The following is an 11329-nucleotide window of genomic DNA, read 5'->3' as shown; positions in this document are numbered from 1 at the left end:
ATCACAGGGTGACACCTGCTGACAGGGTGACACCTGCTGACATGACAGGGTGACACCTGCTGACATGACAGGGTGACACCTGCTGACATCACAGGGTGACACCTGCTGACATCACAGGGTAACACCTGCTGACATCACAGGGTGACACCTGCTGACATCACAGGGTGACACCTGCTGACATCACAGGGTGACACCTGCTGACATCACAGGGTGACACCTGCTGACATGACAGGGTGACACCTGCTGACATCACAGGGTAACACCTGCTGACATCACAGGGTGACACCTGCTGACATCACAGGGTGACACCTGCTGACATCACAGGGTGACACCTGCTGACTTGACAGGGTGACATCTGCTGACATGACAGGGTGACACCTGCTGACATCACAGGGTGACACCTGCTGACATCACAGGGTGACACCTGCTGACATCACAGGGTGACACCTGCTGACTTGACAGGGTGACACCTGCTGGCCTGGCAAGGGCTTCAGGGGTACGGCCACAGAGGTAACAACCAATCAGGGAAGGAGGCACATCTGGGGCAAGGGCAACAGGTGGGGCTAGCCGAGTTACTCCGGTCACCTGCTCGAAGGGTTCCATGAGAGGGCGTGGCCGGAGGCAGGGCCTAGCCACGCCTCTGGCCACGCCCTCTCGTGGAACCTGCTGGAAGGTTACACGAGAGGGCGTGGCCAGAGGCGAGGCCTAGCCACGCCTGGGGGGATATAAGGGGGAGCGGCCCCGGAGCTCGGGCCTCGTGCGTGGGGTCCCGGGTCCTGGCGTGTCGCCGTTCGCCGACATCTCTCTCCGTCGCCGTCACGCCGCCATCCGGAATCGTGGCCAAGAAGGGCCGGCACAGTGACGAGACGTTAACGTGGAGAGTCATTTGGTGAGACGTGCGTAGCGAGCGAGGTAGCGGCGCGTGGTCCGGTGAGAAGGAGCGACAAGTCAAACGAAGTCAGGGGTGGTCCCCCCCCCCCACGAGGTAAAAAGGAAAGGGGACGGATGGCTGAGTGGAGAGCGTGCGGGGACGTGAACGTGGAGAGCGAGCGGCCGGGCAATTTGCAGTTTGGACGCCGCAATGGACGTGAGGTTCAAAGTGAACGCTAAGTGAGGGCTCGTGGGTAGAACATCGTCAGCGGTCTGACGAACGCCGCTGCAATGGACACATGTCGCTACGGGTACACGTCGCTTTTGATGCAGGTACAGTACATGGCGACCGCCTGCCGGGTCATGGGGAAGGAGCCGGGTTAAGCCGAGAGGTCCTGGAAGAGGCGGCTGGGAGGCGGTGTCGCGGCGGGGGCTGGGCACTTTCTCAGAGGATTCGCATCGCTGAGGATGTTGTGGATGAGCTGACACGCCACCTCCCGCGCTCCCTCCTCGCTTGAGCTCAGAAATGCGGGGAAGATGCCGGCGCCTTCTCCCATCCCGGGAACCGACACCTTATAGAGGAGGCCCGCGGGCATCCCGGGCCCCGAGTGAGCGTGCAGCTCGAAGGTCGGGTAGCTGACGCCGGTGGTCCAGCACAGCATCCGCAGCCGCCCCTCCCACGACAGGACGGCCGCCTCTGGCAGCGCCTCGAGAGCCACGGGCATGGGCCGCAGGTGGAGAGGTACCCACCACAGCCACGTGCGTGCCCCCCTGCTCCCAAATAGGCTGTGGGCGGCCTTGCCTGTGGCCGTGCACTCCGGCTGCAGCAGGTCTGGCACCGCCGGCTCCGTCTCCTCCACGTCTTCCGTTGCCGCCGCCGCCGCCGCGGCCGCGGCCGCCCGTTCCGGGATGGCCCAGTCCACCTTGACGGTCCGGCCCCACGGCCGGAAGGCGATTCGAAGGAGCTTCTTCCGGGCCATGGCGGCCGCGCGATGGCTCCCGTACTCGACGAACGCGTAGCCTCGGTTGAGGGTTTTGTCCCAGCAACAGACGCTCATCTTGACGTCCACCACGCCCTCCGTGGCACCGCTCATCGCCATCATCACCTCCGCTCGCTTCTTGTCCTCTGGCAGCCCCCCAATGAAGAGGCGGCGATTGTCCACGCTGAAGCAGACTCCAATGCGGCGTCCGGGACGGATCTCTACCTTGTCGAGTTTCTTGACGGCATCCGTGGCTTGGGCGAGCGTCGCGTAGGTAGCGAACGCGTAGCCGCGGGTCTCTCCGCTGTGCCCCGTCACGAGGCAGAGCTGGTAGAGCTTCCCCACCGTCTCCAGCACGGGCACCAGCTCATCCTCGTAGAGGTCGCGCGGGATCCTCCCCAGAAACACCTCGCAGCCACGGGCGGGAGGGGGCCCCCGCCAGTCGGGCGGCGGTCCGAACCTCCTCTGTCTGCTCTCCCGGACGATGTTGTACCCCGTGCGCAACATGAGGTCCGGCAGGACCTTCTTCATGCAGGCCATGCCGAGCACCGGTGGTTTGGCTGCTACGGTGGTGCTGGGGCGGCGCCTTGGGGCCCGGTGGAGCCCTTGACGCTCCGCGCGGTCGCCTCGTGCCGACAAAGTCACGGGGGGAATCAACTCCTGAAGAGCCAAATCCCCGGCAGGAACTCGCTCGGGCCCGAACCTACAGGGGATATGAAGAGAGGGAGAGAGTGAAGACAGAGATGGATGGAGAGAGAGAGAGAGACGCGTTTAAGCAGAGCGACCTATATAAACTCATAATAAAGGTTTTTGGGTTAGATCGCGTTATTTATAAATGTGTCGTAACCCTCCACCACCCGACACGGCCAATCAGCAAAAAAAAGTGTCACGTTGACAAAAGACAAATAATTCACATTAAAACCATCTTTTTGGTTTAGATATGTGGATGACACTTTGGTTGTCTGGCCACATGGTAAAGATACGCTTAATGATTTTCTAAATCATCTCAATGCACAAAACACGGCCATCCAGTTCACCATGGAAATGGAGGTGAATAACACACTCCCATTCCTAGATATTTTGCTTGGACATGGCCTAAACGATAAAATAACACACAGCGTTTACAGAAAGCAAATGCACACTGATGCCTATCTGAATGCAGATTCACATCATCATCCAGCTCAGAAATCCTCTCTTATCAAGACGCTGATACATCGGGCTAAAACAGTGTCAGATGGAGAGAGTCTAGTGAGAGAGATCAAACACGTTAAAGACGCACTAGGACAGAATGGCTACAATAATGCTCAAATCAACAGAGCACTGAATGCCAAATCACGATCGCAAAGCAATACTGCTGAAAGCGATCACATTGTTAAAACAATAAAAATTCCATATATCTCAGGAGTAACTGACAAATTAGCCCGTGTTTTGCAAAAGCAAAACATTACAGTAAGATTTGGTACAGTACACAAAATTCAAAAACTAGTATCTTACACTAAAAACGCATTACCTAAATTATCAACAGAAGGTGTATATCGGATTAATTGTTTATGTGGCAGATGCTATATTGGACAGACGGTACGTAACATGAGCGTAAGACTAAAAGAACATCAGAGAAATATAAAATTATCTCAAACACAACTGTCGGCAGTGGCAGAACATGCTTGTCAACAAGGACACTCAATTGATTTTGATAACGTTGAAGTGTTGTGTAAAACTAATTATTGCTGGCAAAGACTAATTAGAGAATCCATTGAAATTGAGAGGAATAAAAATAACTTTAATCGCTCTGACAGCTACAGGCTTAGTGCGGCCTGGAAGCGTATTATTAAATAATACATATTACAATTCCTTATAGGGGAAATACATACTAATTAACGGATTACTAACACACATTACAACTAATTGCTAATCTACAACTCATTACTAATCATAACCATTGACTGATTACTATTCGATTATATAATTACAATACCCCCCCCCTCAGCCTCAAATCACTGCACCTGATATGAGTTAAATGATGACGTCACCCTGCTGCTGCTCTATTTAAGACCGGGAGCAAGTGGAGAGGGCTTTACCATTCTGGCGAATTGCCCGATGATGCTGGATGTAATTACCAGCGAAACGTCACACTACTCAAACTGTAAATGTTGTGGATTCACTCTTCAACACACCGGTGGGCTAAAGTAGTGAATTATTTGTCTTTTGTCAACGTGACACTTTTTTTGCTGATTGGCCGTGTCAGGTGGTGGAGGGTTACGACACATTTATAAATAACGCGATCTTACCCAAAAACCTTTATTATGAATAATATTGGTCGCGAAAGCCTGCTACGTGTTAAACTATATAAACTCGAAAAATCACAATAAACTTAAAGAGAAACCCAAGAAACTGTGTCCTGACTTTTGTACCGCCCTGTATAATAATCATTACCCCTCACCCCTGGTACACCCCCCCCACCCTCCGCAGTACCCCTCCTCACTCATCCACTCACTCACCGAGTCGCTCACACATTCACCCACCCATTTACTCACCCACTCACTCAGCCACTCCCCAATCACTCACCTGCTGGCTCACCCACTCACCCACTCACTTGCTCACTTACTCGCCCACTCACTCAGCCACTCACCCACCCACACACTCACCCAACCACTCATACACTCACTCGTCCAGTCGCTCACATACTCATCTACACACACACCCACTCACTCACCCAGTCGCACACACACTCACTCACCCAGTTGCTCACCCAGTTGCTCACTCACTCACACAGTCACCCACCCACTCATCCACCCACACACTCACCTAGTCGCTCACCCAGTCGCTCACACACTCACCTCACACACTCACTCACCCACTCACCCACACACTCACCCAATCGCTCACACACTCACCACCCACTCACCCACCCACTCACCCAGTCGCCCACACACTCACCTCACACACTCACCCAGTTGTTCACCCAGTTGCTCACTCACTCACAGAGTCACCCACCCACTCATCCACCCACCCACTCACCCAGTTGCCCACACACTCACCTCACACACTCACTCACTCACCCACTCACTCACTCACCCACCCACACACTCACTCACCCAGTCGCTCACACACTCACCACCCACTCACCCACCCACTCACCCAGTCGCCCACACACTCAGCTCACACACTCACTCACCCACTCACTCACCCACCCACACACTCACCCAGTCGCTCACACACTCACCACCCACTCACCCACCCACTCACCCAGATGCCCACACGCTCACCCACTCACTCACCCAATCTCTCAGCCACTCACCCACTCACTCACCCAGCCACTCACCCACTCACTCACCTGCTCGCTCACCCAGCCACTCACCCACTCACTCACCTGCTCGCTCACCCAGCCACTCACCCAGCCACTCACAACAATCGCCACTAATTGGCGGTGACGTCACCACGACGCTTGTGCCAGGGTCACGTGGTTAGGGGTAATCAATTGAAGGTGGAGGGGTTAATTAATTGAAGGTGGAGAGGGGCTTAATTAATTAATTACTGCTAACCACGTGAGCCTGGCACATGCGTCGTGGTGACGTCACCGCCAATTAGTGGCGATTGTTGTGAGTGGCTGGGTGTGTGGGCGACTGGGTGAGTGGGTGGATGTGTGAGTGTCTGAGTGAGTGGGTGGGTGAGTGGGTAACCCCTCCACCTTCAATTAAGTAAATGAAGGTGGAGGGGTTACCAGCCCCTCCACCTTCAATTAATTAGCCGCTATGGTGGTCGCAAATGCCCTGAGAGAAGAGGCCGATTGGAATTGGCCCTCCACCCCACAGCACTATCCACGACAACGTTGCCCGTCCGGCACCACGCGGAGGTAAGGAGTTGTTTTTGCCAACAACAACAACCGCCATTCGCCACTAAGTGGCGGTGACGCCACCACGACGCTTCTGCCAGGCTAGGTGCACCTTGAGGCCACGTGAAGGGTCGAACGCCCGCTGGCAGGAAGTCACGGGGCAGGCCCAGCAGGTGCCACGGGTCGACTGACTGAGACGGCTGAGATGACTGGCTGATGCACCACCTGTACCCGCTACTGCGCCAAACTCACCCACTCACCCACCCACACTGTACACACTGTGTGTACACACACTGTGTACACACAGAGTACACACACAGTGTACACACACAGTGTAAACACAGTGCACACACACACGCAGTGTACACACACAGTGTACACACACACAGTGTACACACAGTGTACACACACAGTGTATATACACAGTGTACACACACACAGTGTACACACACACACACTGTACACACACAGTGTAAACACACAGTGTACACACACACACAGTGTACACACACAGTATACACACAGTGTACACACACACAGTGTACACACACACAGTGTAAACACACAGTGTACACACACACACAGTGTACACACACAGTGTACACACACACAGTGTACACACACACAGTGTACACAGTGTACACACACAGTGTACACACAGTGTACACACACACTCAGTGTACACACACATTGTGTACACACACAGTGTACACACACACAGTGTACACACACAGTGTACACACACACAGTGTACACACACACAGTGTACACACACACAGTGTACACACACAGTGCACACACAAAGTGTACACACACAGTGTACACACACAGTGTACACACACACACAGTGTGCACACACAGTGTATATACACAGTGTAAACAAACACAGTGTACACACACAGTGTACACACACACACAGTGTACACACACACAGTGTATACACACAGTGTACACACACACACAGTGTACACACACACACATTGTGTACACACACATTGTGTACACACACAGAGTGTACACACACACACAGTGTACACACACAGTGTACACACAGTGTACACACAATAGTGTACACACACAGAGTGTACACACACACAGTATACACAGTGTATACACACAGTGTACACACATAGACAGTGTACACACGCACAGTGTACACACACAGTGTACACACACAGTGTGTACACACACACAGTGTACACACACACAGTGTACACACACATTGTGTAAACACACAGTGTACAGTGTACACACACAGTGTACACACACACAGTGTACACACACACAGTGTACACACACACACATTGTGTACACATACACAGTGTATACACACAGTGTATACACACACACAGTATACACACACAGTGTACACACACAGTGTACACACACACACATTGTACACACAGTATATACACACACACAGTGTACACACACACAGTGTACACACACACTGTATACACAATAATGTCCACGTTGTTGTTGTAGCTGAGCCCACGCACCCAAGGGAGGGAGCAATGGAAAATGAATCTAAATCAACTTAAACTCCAATCCCGCTCTGTGACGTCATCTCTCAGCATTTCTTCATTGGCGTGAAACGCCAGGGGGAGGTGTACCTCGATAGTGACGTCATGTCACCAAGGTATTCATCCCTCACCCGTCCACTGCGCTCTTGAGCGTGACGTCACCTCCGCCTGCGTCACTGCCGATATCGTTCCAGTGCCAATCCTTATTTGGGCAAAGCTACGCCCAGTCACTGGCGGCTCATTAACATAATGTATCCGTTAAAGCCGTCGCGGGTTTATTGCGATGGGTTCAGCACCTACGATATATCGCATGTGACATTCACATAATTTAATCATACTCTAATTTTCTTCTTCTTTGGTTCTTTCGGTAAAGTCACGTAGAATGATAATAAAATAATAAATTGATAAAATAAAATAACACAATAATATTCTCACGACGTTTCGGCCACAACACAAGCGGCCTTCATCAGGTGAAGGGGGCGAGACTGTCTGGTAGGACAGCGCTGGAGTGAAAGAGCCACGTTCAGATACGGCCTTTAAGCTGTGTGAGAGGAACAAAGCGCCTTGACAAAGGAATTAGCATATAATTTAGCATTGAAATGGCTGAATGATTAGCTTGTGACTGGTCACAGAAATAGCTATGTTAAAAGTTAAAGCATACACACCCGCAGAGGCACCCATTGTTAAAGGGATTAGCATAGAATTTAGCATTGAAATAGCTAAGTTAAGGCATACACATCTTGACAATGGAATTAGCATAGAATTTAGCATTGAGATAGGTGAGTGATTAGCTTGTACCTGCTGCAGAAATAGAGCTTGTACCTGCTGTAGAAATAGCTACGTTAAAGTCAGAGCATACAGATTCACCGAGGCCCTTAGTACAAATCAAACAGGATAATTTAGCATTGAAATAACTAGGCGAATCCAGCATTGAAACAACTGAGTGATTAGCTAGTGACTGGTCACAGAAATGACTACACATCTGAGCTATTCACAGTACTATATAGTGAACCAATAAAAACTAAAATATAAATTACCTTCATGTTATCAATAAACTCTATATTCTCCAATCAGCTAAGCTACCAACAATAAGTCGTTATATATCACAATGCTATATGGCGAAAAAATGGGTGGATTCTTACCCTCAAATTTCAGCACCACGGATAGCTACGGGCCCCGTTCAGACGGACGAGTTCGTCCATGGTCGGAACAGAGGAGGGGGAGAGAGACAGCTGCGAGGCCCTAGTATGCTCCATATTGTAAAACTATACCATTAACCGTGGTGTGAGAGGTATTAAGAGGCAATGCTGGCGAAAGAGCTGCGGTCTGAAGGTCATCGTAAAAATACAATTAATTAAGAACAGAAATGATTTAAAATATCTTTCCAGTGGTTACTAAGCCTGAATCCATCTTCTCGGTTGAAATTGTCTCTGTGCTTGTATATGTGAATGGCCTCATGAACGAATCTCTCATGGTAGCCGGTTGGTTTGCAACGAACCTCCGTCTTGGAGAAGTCAATGTCATGTGAGCCCACTGAATTATAACAGTGATCTGCCACGGCAGAGGAGTTCGTCCTACCGTGTTTCAAGTCTGCTTTGTGTTCGCGGATGCGGTCCGAGATATGTCTTTTGGTTTCTCCAATGTAGCTACTACCACAGAGGCACTTTAGTTTGTAAACGCCCGGGTACTGTATGTCTGGAACAGCATCTTTTACAGATGGAATTAAATCACGGATTTTATGTACTGTGTTGAATCGGACCTGGATCTTGTGTTTGTTCAGGATTTTGGAGATCTTTTTAGTGACCCCTGCAATGTAGGGTAAGGTGATGGTTTTGAGTGGCTCCACAAGAGGATCCTTCTTCATGACTGGAGTGATGGCTTTGCGGATTGTGTAGTCGGAGTAGCCATTAGCCCTGAGAGCCTGGTGTACGTGCTTGAGTTCACTGGTAATGTGTTCCTGGTCGGAAATGCATTGGGCTCTATGGTATAGAGTCTTGATGAGGGAGTTTTTTCTGGGATGGATGGTGGTGGGAATCCGGTTTCAAGTAAGCATCTGTATGGGTAGCTTTCCTGTAGACAGAGTGGCTCATTGAACCATCATGTCTTCTTTTAATTAAGACATCCAAAAAGGGTAGTTTGCCATCTTTTTCGACCTCCATGGTAAATCTGATGGCTGGGTGTATGGAATTGATGTGGTCGTGGAATTGGTCTAGAGCAGGCTGGCCATGTGGCCAGATGACAAAGGTGTCATCAACGTACCTCTTCCATAAGGTCGGGCGTAGAGTGGCAGTCTGGATGGCGTCAGTTTCAAATTTTTCCATGAATACGTTGGCTACAACCGGAGATAGGGGGGAGCCCATTGGGGTGCCCTCAGTTTGTTTGTAGAAAGTTCCATTCCAGGTGAAGTAAGTGTTGGTTAAGCAATGTCTCACCAGGGGGGTACATCAGTATGCAGTCCTTGATGAACCAGGTCTTCAATGATAGCGATGGTGTCAGGTACCGGGACTTTGGTGAACAAGGACACCACATCAAAACTGACAAGCAGGTCGTTTGGGGACAGGGAAATGCCTTTGATTGTCGATACCAGGTGAGTAGAATTTAGTACCGCAGAGGTGGTTTTTCCAGTGAAAGGTCGCAGTATATCAGCAAGAAAACGTGCCAGTTTGTAGGTGGGGGAGCTGATAGTAGAGACGATGGGACGAAGGGGTGTATCTTCTTTGTGTATCTTTGGAAGGCCATATAATCTTGGTGGTCTGGCAGCAGAGGGCTTCAACGAGAACTGTTTGATCTCATCAATTAATGCTGTTGAATCGGAAATTATTTTGCTCGTTTTGGTCCCTATTTTTTAATTGAGATAATTCAAAACGTTCGTCTTTGCTGATGTTGCTGGGTGGCAACTTAGCGTTTTTGAGGGTTGCAGCGATTTCAGATCTTGCTACGTCTGCAGAGATGTGACTCAAGCCCTTGAGTGCAACGTCGACATGGGCAATGATATCATTAACCGGTAAGTGTTTCGGTGTGACAGCAAAGTTTAGACCTTTAGCTAAAACGGATTTCAGACCATCAGAAATGGAACTGTTACTGCGATTAATTACGACTTTGTTGACGTCTATCTTTTCGGTGTGTGGATCCGATTTTTTGCTGGAGAGGTGATTGAATTTGGAAATCAAATTGTCCCTACATTTGTTCGACATAGTGGCAGCCGAAGAGGTAGTCATATTGTCTACATGTTCCCAATCCGATGTAGACATTGTTGCTGTCAATTTTAAGTGTGATTTGTAGAGTGTCTTGTCTAACTGATCGAGTTCGGTGCGTGTAAGTCTGATTTTTTCCGAGATAAGAGCGAAGCTAGTTCTAGCTAGAATTCGTTTTGCATTGAGAGAAGTTGCAACAGCAGAGGTTAGTGTAAATGCGGTTGGTATTACCTTAGAGTCGCGGCATCTCTTCAGAAAGGTGAGAGACTCGATTAGTTGAGCCTTCTTATCCCGAAGTCTGTTGAATGATCTAAAGGATGTGTGGAATCCCTCCCCGAAGAGGCGGTTAAATTTCGATTTAAAGCTTTCGTGACTGCAATGATTCATCTTCTTTGGTTCTTTCGGTAAAGTCACGTAGAATGATAATAAAATAATAAATTGATAAAATAAAATAACACAATAATATTCTCACGACGTTTCGGCCACAACACAAGCGGCCTTCATCAGGTGAAGGGGGCGAGACTGTCTGGTAGGACAGCGCTGGAGTGAAAGAGCCACGTTCAGATACGGCCTTTAAGCTGTGTGAGAGGAACAAAGCGCCTTGACAAAGGAATTAGCATATAATTTAGCATTGAAATGGCTGAATGATTAGCTTGTGACTGGTCACAGAAATAGCTATGTTAAAAGTTAAAGCATACACACCCGCAGAGGCACCCATTGTTAAAGGGATTAGCATAGAATTTAGCATTGAAATAGCTAAGTTAAGGCATACACATCTTGACAATGGAATTAGCATAGAATTTAGCATTGAGATAGGTGAGTGATTAGCTTGTACCTGCTGCAGAAATAGAGCTTGTACCTGCTGTAGAAATAGCTACGTTAAAGTCAGAGCATACAGATTCACCGAGGCCCTTAGTACAAATCAAACAG

The 11329-nt window shown here is 49.6% G+C and overlaps 2 protein-coding genes across 2 annotated transcripts in view; both read right to left on the bottom strand.

Annotated features, from left to right (window-relative positions):
• Positions 1-432: 432 nt before the first annotated feature.
• LOC142910743 (putative RNA-binding protein 46) lies at positions 433-5225 on the bottom strand. The gene is made up of 2 exons (XM_076060138.1): positions 5185-5225; positions 433-2553 (listed from the first exon to the last, which is right to left on the bottom strand). Exon 2 carries the CDS (start codon positions 2388-2390, stop codon positions 1251-1253), a length of 1140 nt encoding a protein of 379 aa, XP_075916253.1. The 5' UTR covers positions 2391-2553; positions 5185-5225; the 3' UTR covers positions 433-1250.
• A 2255-nt stretch (positions 5226-7480) lies between these two features.
• LOC142910727 (uncharacterized) overlaps positions 7481-11329 on the bottom strand; it is a 28150-nt gene continuing 24301 nt past the window's right edge. Inside the window, exon 3 of the mRNA XM_076060123.1 lies at positions 7481-7501. Coding sequence (XP_075916238.1) covers positions 7481-7501 — 21 coding nt within the window. The remainder of the gene's footprint in view (positions 7502-11329) is intronic.

This window comes from Petromyzon marinus, unplaced genomic scaffold, assembly GCF_048934315.1.
Source record: "Petromyzon marinus isolate PM22_M1 ecotype Great Lakes invasive population unplaced genomic scaffold, UKy_Petmar_22M1.pri1.0 PM_G_Scaffold_15, whole genome shotgun sequence".
NCBI lineage: Eukaryota > Metazoa > Chordata > Hyperoartia > Petromyzontiformes > Petromyzontidae > Petromyzon > Petromyzon marinus.
This window is presented reverse-complemented; position numbering and strand designations above follow the sequence as displayed.

Coding starts and splice junctions, on each gene's coding strand:
- LOC142910743 (XM_076060138.1), bottom strand. CDS start 2,390: ATGGCCTGCATGAAGAAGGTCCTGCCGGACCTCATGTTGCGCACGGGG.